The sequence below is a fragment of the Euphorbia lathyris genome, chromosome 10 (assembly GCF_963576675.1).
Source record: "Euphorbia lathyris chromosome 10, ddEupLath1.1, whole genome shotgun sequence".
NCBI lineage: Eukaryota > Viridiplantae > Streptophyta > Magnoliopsida > Malpighiales > Euphorbiaceae > Euphorbia > Euphorbia lathyris.
Window position 1 is genome coordinate 56,364,966 of NC_088919.1, and position 18,326 is coordinate 56,383,291.

At 34.1% G+C, this 18,326-nt stretch overlaps 2 protein-coding genes across 2 annotated transcripts; one reads left to right on the forward strand and one right to left on the reverse strand.

The window, feature by feature from the left end:
• The first annotated feature begins 1,531 nt into the window (after positions 1 to 1,531).
• LOC136208926 (threonine dehydratase biosynthetic, chloroplastic) lies at positions 1,532 to 8,906 on the forward strand. The gene is made up of 9 exons (XM_066000217.1): positions 1,532 to 2,040; positions 3,188 to 3,367; positions 3,454 to 3,738; positions 3,887 to 4,093; positions 4,872 to 5,120; positions 5,203 to 5,273; positions 7,236 to 7,353; positions 8,143 to 8,277; positions 8,407 to 8,906. Exons 1-9 carry the CDS (start codon positions 1,585 to 1,587, stop codon positions 8,545 to 8,547), a joined length of 1,842 nt encoding a protein of 613 aa, XP_065856289.1. The 5' UTR covers positions 1,532 to 1,584; the 3' UTR covers positions 8,548 to 8,906.
• A 5,674-nt stretch (positions 8,907 to 14,580) lies between these two features.
• LOC136209781 (large ribosomal subunit protein mL43) lies at positions 14,581 to 18,045 on the reverse strand. Its single transcript, XM_066001366.1, has 5 exons — positions 17,866 to 18,045; positions 17,400 to 17,479; positions 15,648 to 15,754; positions 15,390 to 15,563; positions 14,581 to 14,885 (listed from the first exon to the last, which is right to left on the reverse strand). Exons 2-4 carry the CDS (start codon positions 17,477 to 17,479, stop codon positions 15,391 to 15,393), a joined length of 360 nt encoding a protein of 119 aa, XP_065857438.1. The 5' UTR covers positions 17,866 to 18,045; the 3' UTR covers positions 14,581 to 14,885; position 15,390.
• Between the last annotated feature and the right edge of the window lie 281 nt (positions 18,046 to 18,326).

The window sequence follows — 18,326 nt, forward strand, 5'->3', positions numbered from 1 at the left end:
ACTTGAGGATGCTTTAAATTCATTATTAGCAATCAATTCTCAATAAGCAAACCTCGTGAATAGTTGGATAATTTTGAGAGAAAATAGAAAGGGAGAGTGAGTGTTTTTTTTTTTTTTGAGTTCTTATATTAAGTATTCGGTCTTTTATATCATTCGGAGGACCTCTAATTCATATTTGGACATGGGAGTGTGACCTCACGTAATAATTAAAAGGGTCCTGATATTTACAGCCCTAAGGGCTGTAAATAAAACCCTATAAATTACTATTATTAATGTTAATTTGGTTTTTCTAAATAATTTTATAATAAAATTGATTGATACTTTATGAAATATTCATAAAAAACTAGTAAATTAATTATATTTCCAATACAAATAAATGCTTTAGAATTAAGATTTTTAGTTTATTTTATTGAAAACATATAAAGAATTAATGCTTATATACAACCCTTAGGGTTGTATATATCATTTGCCTAATTAAAATAGTGTAACCTCTTATAATATGTGTGGGTCCATGTTACAAGTATCAAAATATGTATGAAATGTCATCCGAATGACATGGAGAACCGGGTGCTTCTAATAATTTGCCCTTTTTTTTAGAGAGTGAAAATAAATGGATAATTAATTTATTAGTCCTTATATTTTGACAAAACACACCGTTTAGTTTTATATTTTCAAAAACACACGGTAAGGTCTCTAACCTTTTTCTCGATGGACTGTTTAGTCCCTAACGTTTTTCTCGATGAACTGTTTAGTCTCTGCCATTAGACTCTCATGAAGATTCTGTTAGTCAATTTGGATTTGAGTCAAAATCTATTTAAAATAAAAATATAATGCCTTAACTACCCTTTACCACAAAATCAAATATATAAGACTATTATCTTCATTGTTTCTCATCTCATCTGAAATCAACTTTGAGTGTTCTTCTTCTTGATTTTCTTCTTAATCGTTCAGATTCGTAAGCATTGGGTCTGTGTTTTTTAATAGTAAAGGGTAATTTAGTCATTTCTGAATTCATAAATGGTAAAAAATCTAACAAACAGATGAAATGACTAAACAGTTCATCAAGAAAAAGGTTAGGAACCTTACTGTATGTTTTAGAAAATACAGAGACTAAACAATATATTTTGTTAAAATATAGGGACTAATAAATTAATTACCTAAAATAAATTGAAGAGAGATGTGAGAGAATGAGGAGATGATGAATTTGATATTTTATTTTTGATTTTGAGGTTTGTTTGTGATAATAAGGATTGTTTACCATTTGATTTTTGACTTTTTTTTTTTAATACTGTTAGTCAGTTTGGACTGTGTTTGCTAACGGAATGAACCACAAAGTACCTGTTTGCAAACTTTTAAACCACGTAATTTATGTTTGAAAATGACGCAAACTAAATGATTTATTTTTGTACTTTTCTAAAAAAAATTGAATTTTCTAAATACTAGTGTTACATTCATGATACTTGAAGGACCTCAAGTGTAATTAACTCCAAAATAAACAACAAAAATTATAAAAACAGGTGTGACGACTAACTAAAAAACAGCCTCCTTTTTTAGTTTTCCACTTCCTTCTCTCTCTATTGCACAATGGAGGCTCTCCGCCTGCCGCCATTTCAGGGGCTGCTCCGCCTACCTAATCGCCGTTCTAAATCGGCGACGCATACACCTTCCACCGTACAACAGACTCCTACCAAGCCCTTCGTCAATGCCACCCTTTCAAAACAGGCGGCGGAGGTCCCTCCCATTCCTACGCCGTCGCCAGCTCTGCATTCACCGACATTCTTCGAATCTAATACTGTTTCTGCCCCGAGGAAGCGAGTTTCTCCGAGTTCTCTCCAGTATGAGCCAGGTTATCTCGGAGCTGTGCCTACCCGTGCGGTTGAGGATGGAAGTGGTAATGTCATAAATGCCATGGAGAATTTGACGAATATATTGACTTCTAAGGTTTATGATGTGGCGATTGAATCTCCTTTACAATTAGCACCTAAGCTGTCGGAGAAATTGGGGGTTAACGTTTGGCTCAAGCGTGAGGACTTGCAGCCGGTACAGTTTTCATCTTTGACTTGCATTTAACTCTCTGTTTGGCTGTATTTAATGCGGTACTTGCAGGTTGATTTCATTTAGGTTTATTTGTTTTCTCCCATTTATTGCTGCTCAGGGTACTGTAATGAGTTAATTCTTGAAATTTAGGACTTCCTTTGTTTTGTTTTTTGCAGTTATTTTGTTGAGGGTGCTCTTTTTTTGGGTATGTTAGAAACTTTGAATCATCAATGCATTTCTGGCTTATTTGAACAGATTTTAATATAAATTTTGCTTAGTTAAGTTGCTTATTGATAATTTATTCAGTTGCTCGGGGGAAAGCTTTTGCTTTGCAGCTATAATTTTTAATTGACTTGGTGTTGGCATGTTGCTGTTTAAGTTGGAAACTATGTTTTTCTCAAGGCTTAATTCATCAGGCTCACGTGGCCAAATAATCCGATTAACCCTTTAAACTCTGGAGGTGTCTTAGCGTGATATGATCAACCGCCTAAGTCTTATGTGGCTGAGCAAAGTGGAGATTTGGTCAAGTTAAAGCGCCTATCACTCTAGGCAAGTTGAGGGGGCTAATACATCACTTTAAGCAAGTTGAGGGACTAATGAGACATTTCCAAAGTTCAGGGGCCAATCAGATTATTTGGCCAAGAACAGGGCTCTTGATGTATTAAGTCTTTTCGCAATATTTTTTATAATGTGATTAAAAAAGAACAGTGTTTGTTGAACTAGGTACAAGAGTTAGGCTGTACCTAGTATTAACTTACAGTACTGCTACCAAACTATGATTTTTTCTCTCATTTGTTGTTATTCTTTTGGGTTGTCTTGGCTTGTTAAATTGGATGCTTCACTTTCTTCCTTCAATTTTCTTTTCTGATTGAAAACTTGCTCAATTAGTTGCTAAGTATGGGTTATCCTTCATCCGTTGTAAATGTTAGACTACAAGTTACTTTATGTTGCGATTGAGTGAAAACGAACTCACTATGGGCTCGGGAAACAAAAAGAAGATGTGTACAAACAAGATATCCAGCAACAAGAATGCTACTTGTACAAAGCATTATCTATCCTTTCTCTACTGTTGCCATTGTTTGTAATTTGAATGAGCGAAATGCATATCCTGATTTAAAACTTGTACTGTATGTTTTTATCTTGTTCTCAGGTTTTCTCATTTAAGTTACGTGGAGCTTATAATATGATGGCAAAACTTTCAAGCGAGCAGTTGGAAAGAGGGGTTATCTGCTCCTCAGCTGGAAATCATGCCCAGGGTGTTGCTTTAGCTGCCAAGAGACTAGGTTGTGATGCAGTGATCGCTATGCCTGTAACTACTCCTGAAATTAAGGTACACTTTTCTTATTTTATTTGTTTTCATAATCCAATCATGTGCTATATTTGTTAAACTGATTTCAGAGTTTCTTTCCCTTGTAGTGGCAATCTGTTAAGAGATTGGGTGCAACTGTTGTTCTGGTGGGGGATTCTTATGATGAGGCGCAGACATATGCTAAAAAAAGGGGTAAAGAGGAGGGTCGGACATTCATACCACCTTTTGATCACCCTGATGTTATTATGGGACAGGGAACAGTGGGAATGGAAATTGTACGCCAAATGCAAGCACACAAAGTTAAAGCACCAATACATGCTATCTTCGTACCTGTAGGAGGTGGCGGGCTGATAGCTGGTATTGCTGCTTATCTCAAGAGGGTCGATCCTGAGGTCTGTCAATTGTTGCTTGGCATTCACGATATACACTTGAACTGTAGCTTTTTACGTTCCTATTGCTACTCTTTTCTGCTTATGGTCTTATGGTTCCTAGTTCTAGACCTTTCGATTATGAGTACCTAACTTTATAATAAAAAAACAGGTAAAGATCATTGGAGTGGAACCATCTGATGCAAATGCAATGGCGTTGTCGCTGCATCATGGTGAGAGAGTGATCTTGGATCAGGTTGGAGGTTTTGCTGATGGTGTGGCTGTTAAAGAGGTTGGTGAAGAAACTTTCCTTTTGTGCAAAGAACTAGTAGATGGTGTAGTTCTTGTAAGCCGTGATGCCATTTGTGCCTCGATAAAGGTGAGTGTTCTCTCAGTGCTGATGTTTATTGCACCTCTTTAACTCTTAATGCTTTCATGGGTGCACACACAGGTGATCGTAGCATGCCATATTTTCATCATGCTTATGTAACAATATGGCTAGGGGTGTCTGAACTCACAAGACATACGATTTTTAGAGACAACCCCACCTGATGCGACATGTTTGATACGATTATCATTTTTCTCGCATTTTTATCATATATAATCATGTTGAATAAATAGATTGCAATGCACGATAACCTGTTTTGAGACTCCAAATTATGGCAAATGAGTACATGGTCTTCTGCTGCTTCCCACCTTACATTGATTTTAATAAGAATGATATGTTGAATTTGTAATCCCTTCTTGAACTGTTGGCTAATTGTGCAAACTGGCTAACCTATGTTGAACGGAAAGTCAGAAACGCCTCTTCAGCAGAGTTTCTGCATTTCGTGTCCGTTTTGAAAATGGAAACGCCTGGAAACCAGTGCAACATGTTTCCAGGATCATTTCTGTAAATATTCAAAATAGGAAATGCATTTCTGGTTTAGGAAAAACCTTTCCCTCCCGCAAACAGAATCCAATTCCAATTCCAAATGATTGAGAAAATTATTTCAGAGAGACTGGTACGTCTCTCATGGTTTGACTTGGCTTGCTGCTTGCTCTCCACCTTACTTTGATCGATTGTAATATGACATGGTGTAGCTGTAACTCCCTTGAATAATCATGAAAACTAGCTAAACAACGAAAATAATTGTTCATTATTTGGTGCATTGCAGGACATGTTTGAGGAGAAAAGGAGCATTTTAGAACCAGCAGGTGCTCTTGCACTTGCTGGAGCTGAAGCATATTGCAAATATTATAATCTTAAGGGCGAAAATGTTGTTGCAATAACAAGTGGGGCAAATATGAACTTTGATAAACTGAGGATTGTAACTGAGCTTGCCAATGTTGGAAGGCAACAAGAGGCTGTGCTTGCAACTGTCATGCCAGAAGAGCCTGGGATGTTCAAACGCTTTTGTGAAATGGTTTGTCATATAACATCATAAATCAACTTCTCATATGGAGCAACTTTTTCTTTTTTTACTGAAGATATTTTTTGGGTGGCAGGTGGGACATATGAATATTACCGAGTTCAAATATAGATGTAGCTCTGAAAAGGAGGCTGTTGTTTTGTACAGGTTAGTCTAATGATCAAATAGGAAAATTTAAGTCATTATGCTTGTTATAGAATAAGTCAATGTAATAAATGTAAGCATGCTAAGTCAACTAAAGCATTGTTATATGCTGCGTTTCCCATGGATTTCTTTTCTATTTCCATGGTCTGTTACATGGTATCAGAGCCTTCTTTGGTCTCTGTTTCGGGTTTCTGGATTGAGATTCCAGAATTTGTTTTCGGCTTTATGAGCAGAATTGCTGGGTTTACATTTTGGGGCTGTTTCTTTCAGCATAATTGTCTGCCTTGTGAGCATACTGTTTGGACCTAGGGTTCCAAGTTTCAGTTCTTCCACCGACGTTGCCTCTGTTTCCAACGTGTTAGTTCGGTCAGTTTTCTGGTCAATCTCCTTTCTGTTGACACTGTTGGAAGCCTCTTGCGCGATGTTTATATTGGCATCTGCTGCTCCGTTTCCGACGAGGATTGTTGTTCTGCTATCGTCTTGTCATCTACCTTCCGCCTATCCGATTTGTTCTTCTGGGTTGCATCTCCTGGATTATGTTTTATATCATGAAGTATCTTGAGTTTCTTATGTTTTATTTTGTTTTGAGTGGTATTGTCTTAAGCCTATGTTATCTAGCATGATTAAAATCCATGCTTCAGCTTGAGGAGGAGGGTTATAGAATAAGTCAATGTAATAAATGTAACAATGCTAAGTCAACTAAAGCATGCCTAAGTCAACTAAAGCATTTTTATAGGCTGCCGTGGGATTACAATGTCTCCTTGATTGAAGGAGGAGAACCTTGTATATATATGTATTGCTCTTAAGTAAAATATATCAATGTAGTCTCTTAATCTCCATGGTATCCCATGTACTCCTAGTGTATTACATGGTCTTTTAATAATGCTGGTGTAGTTCGGGATAAGGTACAAAAATATCCATGTTGTAAGCAGAGAGTAATTTTACCCTTAGCATTTGAGGGCCTAACATTGGCAAGCTGAGCCAATTTCAGACATCATTAGTGGATCTCTCTTCTTATGAATTCCGTTATCTCCATTCCATATGTGTGTCATGTTATCACGCATCAGTTTTAGATCAAAGCCACATGTACACACGTGAACAAACAAAAATAAAACAAAATTATCCTGTGTTCTGCACGTGTTAGACGAAAGGAATTAAAAAATCCAAATATTTTGTCAAACTTAAAGTCATTTTTATCCCTAAACCTATTCTAAAATCACAAAAAATGTAAAACCCTTTTTGAATCAACTTATATGCAACTGGTGCAAAACACATGAACAAAATATTTGAGTTTCTTAATCATGTCTGGAACTGGCTCAGCTTGCCAATGTCGGCCGGCCCTCAATTGTACCTTAGGAGTACAATTGCTTTTTGGCTGGAAACTATGGAGGTATTTCTGTACCTTATCATGATGTAGTTCATTAAAAGTTTTCTTCTATGTAACTGTTGTCAAGATCACTTATGAGGCCATAGTAAGTACATTTTGTAGGAATATCATCTTCTAATGGGTAAAATAAATCCATGACAGGGCTACTAAGATTATGACCCCTAAGCTTTATTTAGTATACATAAAAGCTCTTTAACTTTACATCATACTAACATTAAAGTCCAAACTAAAGAAAACCCATTTAAAAAATTAACGAAATGATGATCTGAATAAGTTTGACTACATCATCGACTCTTTTTTATCCATGTGCCATAAATTATGGTCAAATGTCTCTTTTCAGGTCATCATTTCGTAATTTTCAACGAATTTTCTTTGATTTTGACTTCAATGTGAAGTTCAAAGACTTTTATGTCACGAAATGAAATTTAGGGGTCATAATGTTAGTAGGGCTATAGTTCAGATACCATGTATATATTCTACCCATCTTCCAATAGATTGAATGTGATTATGTGAATACTTGTATTTAATAAGAAACTACTAGCAGGACTTAATTATTATCCTTCTGATATTATGTGCAGTGTTAGCCTTCATACAGTTCTTGAAATTGAAGAATTGCAGCAGCGGATGGAATCTTCTCAGCTGAGAACACTGAACCTTACGTCAAGTGACTTGGTCAAAGATCATCTGCGTTACTTGGTAATGATCTTGAAATTATATCTCAAGATTATTGCTTAGAATCATATAGTTCATATTTTATGGTTGCAATTGGATATTTGTTGGACATGTTTCTCATATTATATATTGTTCTAAACTATTTGTTGGGACAAAATACATCCATGGTCTCTGTATTATACTGCTACTAACATTGTGGCCCCTAAATTTCATTTCTTGGCATAATCCTTGGAACTTTATGTTATTACTTACTGTAAAATTAAAGTCCAAATCAACAAAAATCCACAAAAAATTAATGGAATGATGGCCTGGACAAGTTTGGTTACATCATTAACTCTTTTTTCTTTTTACAAATTTCACCACAAATTATGGTCAAATACATATTTTACCCTCATCATTTCATTAATGGTTGAACGGACTTTTGTTGGTTTGGACTTCAATGTTATAGTAATGTAAGTTCAAGGATTTTTATGTAAAGAAATGAAGTTTAGGGGCCTAATATTAGTAGCACTATAGTTCGGGACCATAAATGTAATTTACCCATTTGTTGCAGAGTACAATATAGTTGTTATAGTGAAGTTTCAAATAAATATCTTTAACTCCATGAACAATAACTGAATACACAAACAATAATGGACAAATTACAAAAACGAACTGTTTCTTAATTCTAACCAAACATTTTATATCCACTGTTTGGAGTAAAATAACCAAAAAACGGAACCAAACGGGCACTTAATCTATACAATCTCTTGTATTTGCTTATTTGTTTTATTAATGCAATGCGAAGGTTAAGTTCTTACGAACCTGTTACAGATGGGTGGCAGATTGAATCTTCAGAACGAGATTCTTTGTCGTTTTGTTTTCCCAGAAAGGCCAGGTGCTCTTATGAAGTTCTTAGAGACTTTCAGTCCACGCTGGAACATTAGTTTGTTCCATTACCGCGGGCAGGTTGGCTTCTGAACCCGTCTCTTGCCATATACTTTACTGTTTCATTTTCATGAGATTCTGGCTTTCTGACAAGAGATCTTCCCTGTGATCAATTCATGTTAATCTATTCCTGGGTTTCCTCTCCAACAGGGTGAAACTGGTGCAAATGTATTGGTCGGAATCCAGGTTCCAGAGACTGAGATGGACGAGTTCCATAGTCGTGCCAAAGATGTCGGATATGATTATGTCCTTGTTACTGATGATGTTAACTACCAGCTTCTGATGCACTAATCAGAGAGGCCCTTCGGTTTTTGGCATTGCTAACGGAACGAAAGTAGATTCTGCTAATAATTCTGGAATCAAGAGGGGATTTCAGCCATGTGTTACGGTTAGTGTTTCTTATGCCACCATTTTGTAGTATATATAAGTTAATGTTGTTTACTAGTTTTATTTTAGGCCACGGCGACATGTATTTTGTGCTTTGAAGCTGAAGCTAAGGCACAATGATGTTTGTATAGTTTATGTAGAAATTGACTAGTGAATTTTCTTTTAAGCTAAGTTTTATATTCGAGTTTTGTGTACTGTAAAAAAATTGTCAGGAGAGGTTTATTTATCCCCCTTAAGAGAGTGAACTTTCTATCTTGTACTCCTGGTCATTGTGTCAAAATCGTGTTATATTATGGTTCAATACATTAGGGCCTCCTAAACGGATTGGCCCCTGAATTGTAAGGGTGTCTCGTTAGCTCTCTGAAATTGTTTAAAATGACTCATTGACCTCTTAAACTTGCTTAAATTGATATATAGCTCTCCCTGTGATTAAAATGATTTATTGACCTCTTAAATTTGCTTAAAGTGATTTCATATTGTTCTGCCACGTGGATTTAAGGGGACTAATCATTTTAAACAAGTTCTCGAGGTTAATGAGACATCCTTAAAGTTCAAGGGGCCAGTCGGTTTTTCTAGCCATGTTTAGAGGGTTTTGATATATTTAGCCGTGTGTTATTTATATGTTGCATGTGATTATATATGAAATAAATGCAAAAAAAATAAAATAATAATAATAATAATAACCGTGCTAGTTGGATTATTTTATCGTGTTAACATACAATAATCAACAATCAAGTCTTTAGCGTAAATTTTGGGGTAAAATGTATCTATAATATCTGAATTATAATGCTACTAATACTATGACCTCTAAACTTCATTTTATGAAGTAAAAATTCTTGAATTTTAAGTTATTATTTTTTACTGCCCGCTTTCTAAATGATGCTTGCTTTCTTATACCATCATAATGATTCTCTAGTCTCTTTCTCCTTCCCCCTGTTCTTCCTCTCTAATTGGGAGAGTATGCCTGAAGTGTGCTTCCCACCTTAGAATCTCATCTCGCCATGCCTTGATAATCAATAGTTCCGTTTCCAAGTCCGCAATCCTTTCATTTTAGCATCGAAAAGTGCCTCAAAGCTCTTATTATTGCTTTTATAGATTGGTTTGAGTCGAAAAGAAAGAATCTTGGTTGCCACATACGAGTTGTAGGAAAATATGAAGTTCTTGATTTTTTTTTTAAAGCTTCACCTTTATCGATTCCCCCACAAGCCACAATGAGTATGTCAAAAGAAGCTACAACCCTGTTAAATTGGTCTTGCATCAAAGAATAAAGAGGACTAGCAAAAATCTCAACAAGAGCCTGACCTGCAGTGACTAAGGTGTCGATATCAACTTGGGACCGAATAGGAGAATATGGAGCTGCCTCTCTTATAAAAGAGAAGTCCAAAGATGCAAAAGGGTTGTCTGCTTTAAGGCTCACAGATGTTAATTTGGACATCATGTGTGAAGATTCTTGTTGTACAGAAAAAGAAAATAAGAAGCAGGGAATAAGGAGTTTAAAAGCAGCAGTAGAAGCAGAGAAGCTTACCTGAGATAGAGGCGTGGATCCCGACATCATTTTAAGGGAAGATGAGATGGAACCGCATCCTTTCCGACAGAACCAAAATTAAAAGATAAGACGTTAGCAAAATAAGTGATTTGGATGTCCGCTTTAAATTTCATTTTCACATTTTCTCCGAGAAAATGTGAAAAGGAAATTTGAAGCATACATCCAATTCACTTCTTTATTTGACTTCTTATCTTTTGATTTTGATTCATTTAGAAAGGATGAGGTTCCGTCTTAGTTACCTGCAAAAGACTTGCTTTCTTCTTCATCTTCTCTTAACATTATGTTGGAATCCATGACTTTATCTCAGGTAAGCTTCTCTGCTTATGCTGCTCCTTTTAAACTCCGTATTCTGTTTCTTATTTTCTTTTTCTGCGAAACATGAATCTTCATTCATGATGCGTAAATTAACGCATGTGAGCCTTAAAGAGGACAACCTTTTTGCATTTTTGACTTCTCTTTTATGATAGAGGCAGCTCCATATTCTCCCTTTCGGTCCCAAGTTGATGCTGAAACCTTAGTTACTGCGCACCAGACTCTTGCTGAGATTCTCGCTACTCCTTTTGATTCTTTGATGCAAGACCAATTTGACAGGACTCTAGCTTCTTTTGACACACTTATTGTGAAAAGCTTAAAGGACGAAAAAGATTAAAGGTTTGAAACTAAAACCGTAAAGAAGATTGACTTAATTAACATGAACGATGTCGAATTGAGAATAAATGCTTGAAATGAGATTGAAATTGAATGATTACAAATATAGGAATTGAAAATGTGGAACTAAGAATTGAAAAAGAAAAATTGTAGAACTAATGATAGAAAATTGAAAGAAATTAACAATTTGAATCCGATTATTGTTGAGATTTTTTTCTGAGATTGTTAGAGTGTCTTTTTTCTGCTGCTGTAATCTGTATTTATATTGTAAAAAATATGCAAATAATTGTTAAGAAAGTTCCACGTTTCAATAATGAAGTTCTAAATTTCAGCGAGAAAGTTCTGTAACAGCTCTTCTCCACTAACTATTTTTGCTGCTAAATTATGTTTTTCTGCTGTAAAAAATATGTTGGAAACTGCCCAGTAAGAAAGTTCCACGTTTCAGCAAGGAAGTTCCATAACTGTAAAACAATATCCCCTACTAACCCATGTTTCAGCTCCGGTATCTCCCTCACTATCTCCTATGCCAACTTCCACGCAAATGATGCTGAATTATTTGTGTATTTGATTGATAATTGCACATCTCAGCCAGAACTTTTGATAAATTACTAAATCGATCCAAAACTTTATATTTTACACAATTTTTGACGAAAAAAGTAATTAATAAAATAGTTACAAAACCAAACTAGAATAATTGATAAAATTATCCGACCTGAATCCCATCAACATATATAATTTAGACCAAATTAAACAATTAATTACGAAATCAGTCTAAATTAAAATATGGTGAAACACCGTTGACTTATTTCTTTTTTTCTTTTCACATCATTTTCACCGAGACCTTCGTATATTCTTTAGTAAAAACATGAGCAACTTTAATACAATGTTGTTTGTAATTAAATAATATTTTGTACATTTTAAGCAATATGATAAATTATTATTATTATTATTATCTTTAGAATAATACCAAAAATATATTTTTCATTTCTAAAAGTTATTTTCTTCTTTTAAAATAATATATTTTAAAGTTAATTACAAACAGATGTCATGTGGTTTCACGAATTTGTAGATGGATATCTATGGTATTTTTCGTTACAAACATAACCTTGTGATTTGTAAAATTTTTATTTTTTTATTGACCTTGCCAAATTTAGTCTATAACGATCTTAAAATGAAAATTTTCAAGAATTAAATGTGGTTCATATAATACAAATTAAATATAAATAATAAGTTTAGAAAATCGGATGGAGGTTTATGATGATGCAGATGGAATCTGGTCTCTCTTCCTTAAATAAAACTTCCACAAACTTGTATTCAATCTTCAATGGTATTCTTCAAACATAAACTAAGTACAAACTACAATAAAAACTGAAAGTAAAATACAATTTTTAGATCCTTCACTATCTCCCGGGTAAATTACATACGTGGTATACAATATTTGTCATATTTCACACTTTAGTGCACAAACTTCAATTTTGCACATAAAAGTGTACAACCTTTTGGTGACCTCCCATTAAAGTGTACAACCAGTAATTATAACCTATCAATATAAAGTCAGAGAGTGGACGGTTGATCGAACAGCTCCAACCAGATGGATACCGCTACTGTATGGACTTAAGGTAAATTTCGACGCTTCTGTCCGGATTGGCGATGATTATTTCGGAGTCGAAGCTGTTATCAGAAACAGCAGTGGCGACTTCATCGAGACCAGGTACAGGAGAGTACCGGGACAGGTTACACCGGCAGTTGCAGAGGCTATCTCGTGCAGAGAAGCTTTGAGTTGGATAAAAGATCGTGGCGATGGGATAATTTGTGTCGAAAGGGATGCTCAGACTGTCATTAATACATTAAACCAGGCACCGGAGGAGGACTTTTCAACTTTTGGCCTTGTAGTGGAAGATTGCCGTGAACTCCCATCATCGATCCCAGGCTGTTCTTTCTGTTTTGCGCGAAGAGCAGCAAATAAAGTAGCGGACGAAGCTGCTAGGCTAGGCTTGATGTCCCCGACTCTGGTTTTAACTAATTTTATTCCCCCGTCGTTTGTAAGCCTTTTGGCATTTGATTAATTCTTTGATTCAATATATTCATTCTTTCATTTAAAAAAAAACCTATCAATATAACGTCAAGGCGCCGCGTCAGCAATTTGACCTCTATAAAAGTCAAAATTGCTGACGTGACACATTGACTTTGCATTGACATGTCAACTTTGACTTTTATGGATGTCAAATTGCTGACGTGGTGTGTTGACTTCACGTTGACCGGTTACAATTATTGGCTGTACACTTTAGTGGGAGGTCACCAAAAGGTTATACACAAGTGTGCAAAATTGAAAGTTGTACACCAAAATGTGAAATAGGACAAATATTGTACATCACGTATGTAATTTACCCATTACCTCCCGTAAACTGAATTAAGAACAATGTATTTATAGGAAAAGTAATCCTAATTGCAGTAGGATTGCAAATCTTAAAGATTTCTTTCCTCTTCAATATTAGGTTCCAAATTGCCTCTTTATGAATTAATTTGAATAATTTAATAAGACCCGTTTGTTTTAACTACTGTTTGCTATTGTTGTTACTGCCTGCTGTGGGAAAAAACTGATTTTTCAAAAAGCAATGATTTGTGCTTTTATAAAATACTATTTTTTAAATGTAAAAAACAAACAAAATATTACTAGTCAAACACCTAAAACTCTATCTTTTGAAAGTGTAAAATATATCAATTAAAACTCTATGTCTTAGCTTTTCACAAAAACTTGATTCACATCAATCTGAGTTCGTATGAAAAAGTCATACTTATATAGAAAGTTGCTAAAAACAAGTAAGCATAAAAACGATCCAACTCGGTGAGTTAGCTGTTGGAAACCCATTTTCTCCAACCAAAAAGCATCCATCTTGGTGAGTTATTAGGCCAACTCGCCGAGTTGAACATTGTTACTTCAGGCCTAATTTTCATTGTTACTTCAGGCCTAATTTTTTTTGGGTCAAATACAATAATATTATAATTAATTAAGTACAAAATTACAACTAAATCATTTCATTAAATTTAATTCTTAATATGTCATTATTCTCTATATATTATGATTTTACACCATAATTTAAAAATTATACTCCAATTCATAAATCATAAACCCTAGAAAATATATTATAGATTTCTAATTTATAAATTTCAATCTTTAAAATATATTAAAAATACTGATTTTACTAGTTTGACATAATCCAAAATTATGACTTGACATAATTGCAAATAGTTTTTGAAATATAAATTTCTGTGTAATTTTCCCAATTTTTCAACTTCTTAAGCCTCTTTACGGCTACTCCCAACTTAGATCCTTAAACTGAGTAATAAAAAAACATAAAAATATATACTATAATAAAGTTTTCAAGTTTTGGTCAATTCTTTAGGTACTCCATGTATGTTTTATATTTATAAAGGTATAAAATTTCACTTAACAGTAATTTTTGTCCTGTAGTATATATCCACCGATATTTATTACTTGTACATATTAGTTTAAAAAGATCCAGTACTTAATTCTTTTAAATTCTTATTCTCATTTTCTTTATTGTTTAATATAATATATTCAAAATGATTATAGTTTTTTCAAAATCATAATTTTATTCATTGTATTAGAAATAAACGATTCATATTTACAATTTTATCTAGTTTTGCTCATAATTTTATAATTTTTAAAATATTTTCCAATAGTTTTTTTTATGAAACAATTTCGGAAAGTGTAAAAGATGTAAGTTGAAGGTTTATGTCTTGACTTTTCATAGCAACTTGAATCACGTCAATCTGAATTCGCGCATGAAGAAGTTATACCCAAAATACGAAACAGCATCAAATATAAAAGTTAATGAAAAACGAGCCCATTCAGATAGCTACTCGAAATCCATTTTCTCCAACCAAAAGTTATCCAAATCTGCGGGTTATAGGGCCAACTCGACAAGCTGAACATTGTTACTTCACGCATAACTTTCGACTTCTTGATCCTCTTTATGCCTACTCACAACTTAGATCCTTTTCAACCAAAAATCCATAAAAGTACCTAAAATCAATTAAAAACACCAATAAGAACTAAATACATAAACGGACCCTAAAACTGGACGGGTAATATGGGTTCAAAATCCATCTCCTCCTTCAAAAGGATTATTTAAAAAAAAAAAAAAACACATTGGTACACTTGAGGTTTATGAGATGAGAGATTTTATCTAATTCAGTTTGGAGAAGAATTTACCACAATTTGGCAGGATAATGTTTTATTTTAACAAATTGGTCAATAGAACAGTAGGCTATTTGCATTATTACAAATAGAAAAACCATGACCAAAATTAAGCAAATCAACATAACAAAACTTTTCAAAAGAAACATTTGACAATTTTTATACCAAATCAACACTCAGTATCATCAGTCCAGTAGGGATCTAAACTCTTCCCTTGAATCAACTTAATGTATGTGATTATGACAGATTTAAAAAAAAAAAAAAAAATCTTTAGCAAATCAGAAGAACAATCCAATTATAAAAGCTACCAGTATTCAGAATTTTGTGTACCTTAAAATCTCACAGCGGTGCTCCACGTACCCTGCACGCTTGGATGCTGAGTCACATGTCTTGTCCTTAATTTTACCACCTTTCTTCCCAAGGAATTCCTTAGCCTAGTAGCACACGCAAGTACCTCATCTTCACTCAGGTTTCTCACACAAACAACCCGCTCGTTTTTGTTCTCTGTTATCCAATTCAAAATTATAACAGAGATATAGCATTCAAATGACCAAAAGAGCTTAAATTACACACAGACAGATAACTCACTATAGAAACCCTTCAAAACTGGATGCTGTCCACGATTCAGTTCAGCAATCACCTCTAACTGTGGATTTTTCTCTTTGAATACTGGCAGTTGCGATTCCACAAATGCCCTACCATATTTCATAAACAATAATATAATAAAAAGTGAAACTAATATATTACACAATTGCTATCCATGGCAACCACATATCTAAACATCCCAATACATGATTCCCAAGGAATTCTTCAGTACTGCCACTACTAGCATATAGAATCCAGAACTGATACTTCGCATCAATTAATCCTCATCAAGAAGCAATTATGGAAAATATAAATATATATTTCGACAGAGAGAATTCACTCCATCATTATATGAATTCTGAATCAACTTTACAATTAATATGGATGTACACTGTTCAAAACACATTTTGACCAACTAAATAGCTATGACATGCATATAAAATAGAACCTCAGGCAATGCAGAGCCTGTTTGGCTGTTGGTTCTTTATTTCCATAGAAAAATTCAGCCCTAAGAAGTAAAATCATACTGTTATCTTTCGATTTGTACTGTATTTCTATTACTGTAGTTTTCTCAGACAAAAATTCATCAATGGACTTCCTCAACTTCTTAGTTTTTTGTGTTGCTGTAACTTTGGGTAATTCTGAGTTTTCATTCAATTTGGTCCGACCTGCCAGATGGGAAAAGCGAGGGTCCTGTGGAAACTCGTCTTTAGGTGAAGTTGGAGGTTCCTGAGGAGAAGGTAGAAGGGTGGGAATCCAAGGTGATAAGTGAACTCAATGTGACTTAACCAATTCTGAGTTTTCTTTCAAATTCCAACCCTGGGTAAAAGTCGTAGACAAGCTTAATAACCTCCAAGATTCTAAACCCATCAGAAAAAGAAACTTAGAACTAGAAGGCACTTAAAACTCATGCTGGCAAGGGTACAATTTAGACAGTCAAGTTCTTAGGTTTCCAATATCAGAAAATGCTCTTATGCATACCTCTTTTTAGTCATTTTAATGTTTGTTTTTGGGAGTCCAAAATTATGGATCCTAAACAGGCAAAGCATTGAAAAGCAGTGATGAGAAACCAAGGACAGAACTATGAACAAGTATGTTGCACGGAAACGGAAACAGAAACAGAAACGGGAAATGAAACAGAAATGGATAACAGGAAACGTTATTTCTAAGAAAAATTAGCTAGGAAACTGTAATGGAAATGGAAAAGAAACTGAAACAGACACGAAATGCGGAAACGCTAATGAAGAAGAGTTTCCGTGGAACATAGATGAACAATAATCTAATATTGAGTACTTCCTGATCATAATGATCAGCATATTAAACACAATCAACATTCTAAACAGTTTTTTTCATTTTAATCATACCTATTAGCTAAGCCTAAACAAACAATAGAGAGTGCTCCTAGGAGGTGGGAGCTGATAATTTTTAATAATCTAATAATAGATATAAAATCAGACACAAAAAAATTTACAAATTACAGTCTCATTCTACTAGAAAAATAAACATATATGATATAGCAGCAAGAACTCTATAAGGCAGAAAACAAAAGAAAGCTATATGGAACTAGAAATAGCAGTACCCAAATTATTTGCAAGTTGCAACCAGAGAACAAAGAACAAACATAAGAAGGGAAAAGAGGAAATCATAACAACACAATAAACAGTTTCATTTTCATTAGAAAATAGAGTCACTGAATCAATTTAGCATTATAGGATAAATTTATTTGTTATTAGTAAAAGAATTCAAAGATCATACCTGATGCCCCTACTACTTCCGCCCCAGTCACAATAGCTAACAATCAGTTTTTGTAGTTGCCACACTCCTCTCGAAGCCATCTGACATTCAAAAACAAACTAATGATAATGAAAAGGGGGAAGGATTTAGAAAGGGAAAGAAAGAAGAATACGTGTCAAGCAAGACCATTACAACTTAGGTATTCAGATATCTCAGAAACCCCTAATTTTAATCAGTAACAGAAAACTAGCTGCATAATTGCAGCAGCATCAACAACAATAATATTAACAAGGAAAAAAACAACTGAGCAAAGTTAATATCTATCTTATTTAGCATTCAATCTTCATTCTATCTATGTATATGCTATCGTAAAAAAAAATTAATTAAACAACAAAATCCACGAAAAAGCAAACTAAGTCTTAAAATACAACCTAAAACCACAAACTGGAAACAGGAGAACTTCTATCCAATAGATCTAACAACTAACTTCGATCGGTGAGAACAAATGTGAGGAAGGAGATGGAGAACTTCCGGCGCCGTCGGAGGTAAGACTGTCGGCGGTTGGAGGTCGGAGGTAAGAGTTGCGTCTTGATGTGTGAGTCTGGGGGAAAAGAAAACGGGAACAAAGGGAGGGTTTGTTTCGGTCAGGTCAGGGGAAAGGATTCCGGAAAGTTTTTTATTCATTTTGTTGTGAATTAAATTAATAAATTTCACAATTATCAATTAAGAAAATAAAATTAATAAAAAATAGATAAAATAAATATTTTAAAAAGGAAATATTTATTTTGAAATAATTAAAAATAACTATTAAAACCGAATAATATAATAAAATAAAATAATTAATTAAAAAATTATTTTCGAAGAAAAAAATAAAAAATTAGAAATATAAGGATGAAATATAAAATTAATTTAGGGATAAGAAAAATATAAATAAATAAGTATATGGAT

Coding starts and splice junctions, on each gene's coding strand:
- LOC136208926 (XM_066000217.1), top strand. CDS start 1,585: ATGGAGGCTCTCCGCCTGCCGCCATTTCAGGGGCTGCTCCGCCTACCT. Junction 3,368..3,453: donor TAACTACTCCTGAAATTAAG/GTACACTTTTCT, acceptor TTTCCCTTGTAG/TGGCAATCTGTTAAGAGATT. Junction 5,121..5,202: donor TCAAACGCTTTTGTGAAATG/GTTTGTCATATA, acceptor TTTGGGTGGCAG/GTGGGACATATGAATATTAC.
- LOC136209781 (XM_066001366.1), bottom strand. CDS start 17,479: ATGGCTTCGAGAGGAGTGTGGCAACTACAAAAACTGATTGTTAGCTAT. Junction 15,755..17,399: donor GGAAGTAGTAGGGGCATCAG/GTATGATCTTTG, acceptor GAAATATGGTAG/GGCATTTGTGGAATCGCAAC. Junction 15,564..15,647: donor AGTTTTGAAGGGTTTCTATA/GTGAGTTATCTG, acceptor ATTGGATAACAG/AGAACAAAAACGAGCGGGTT.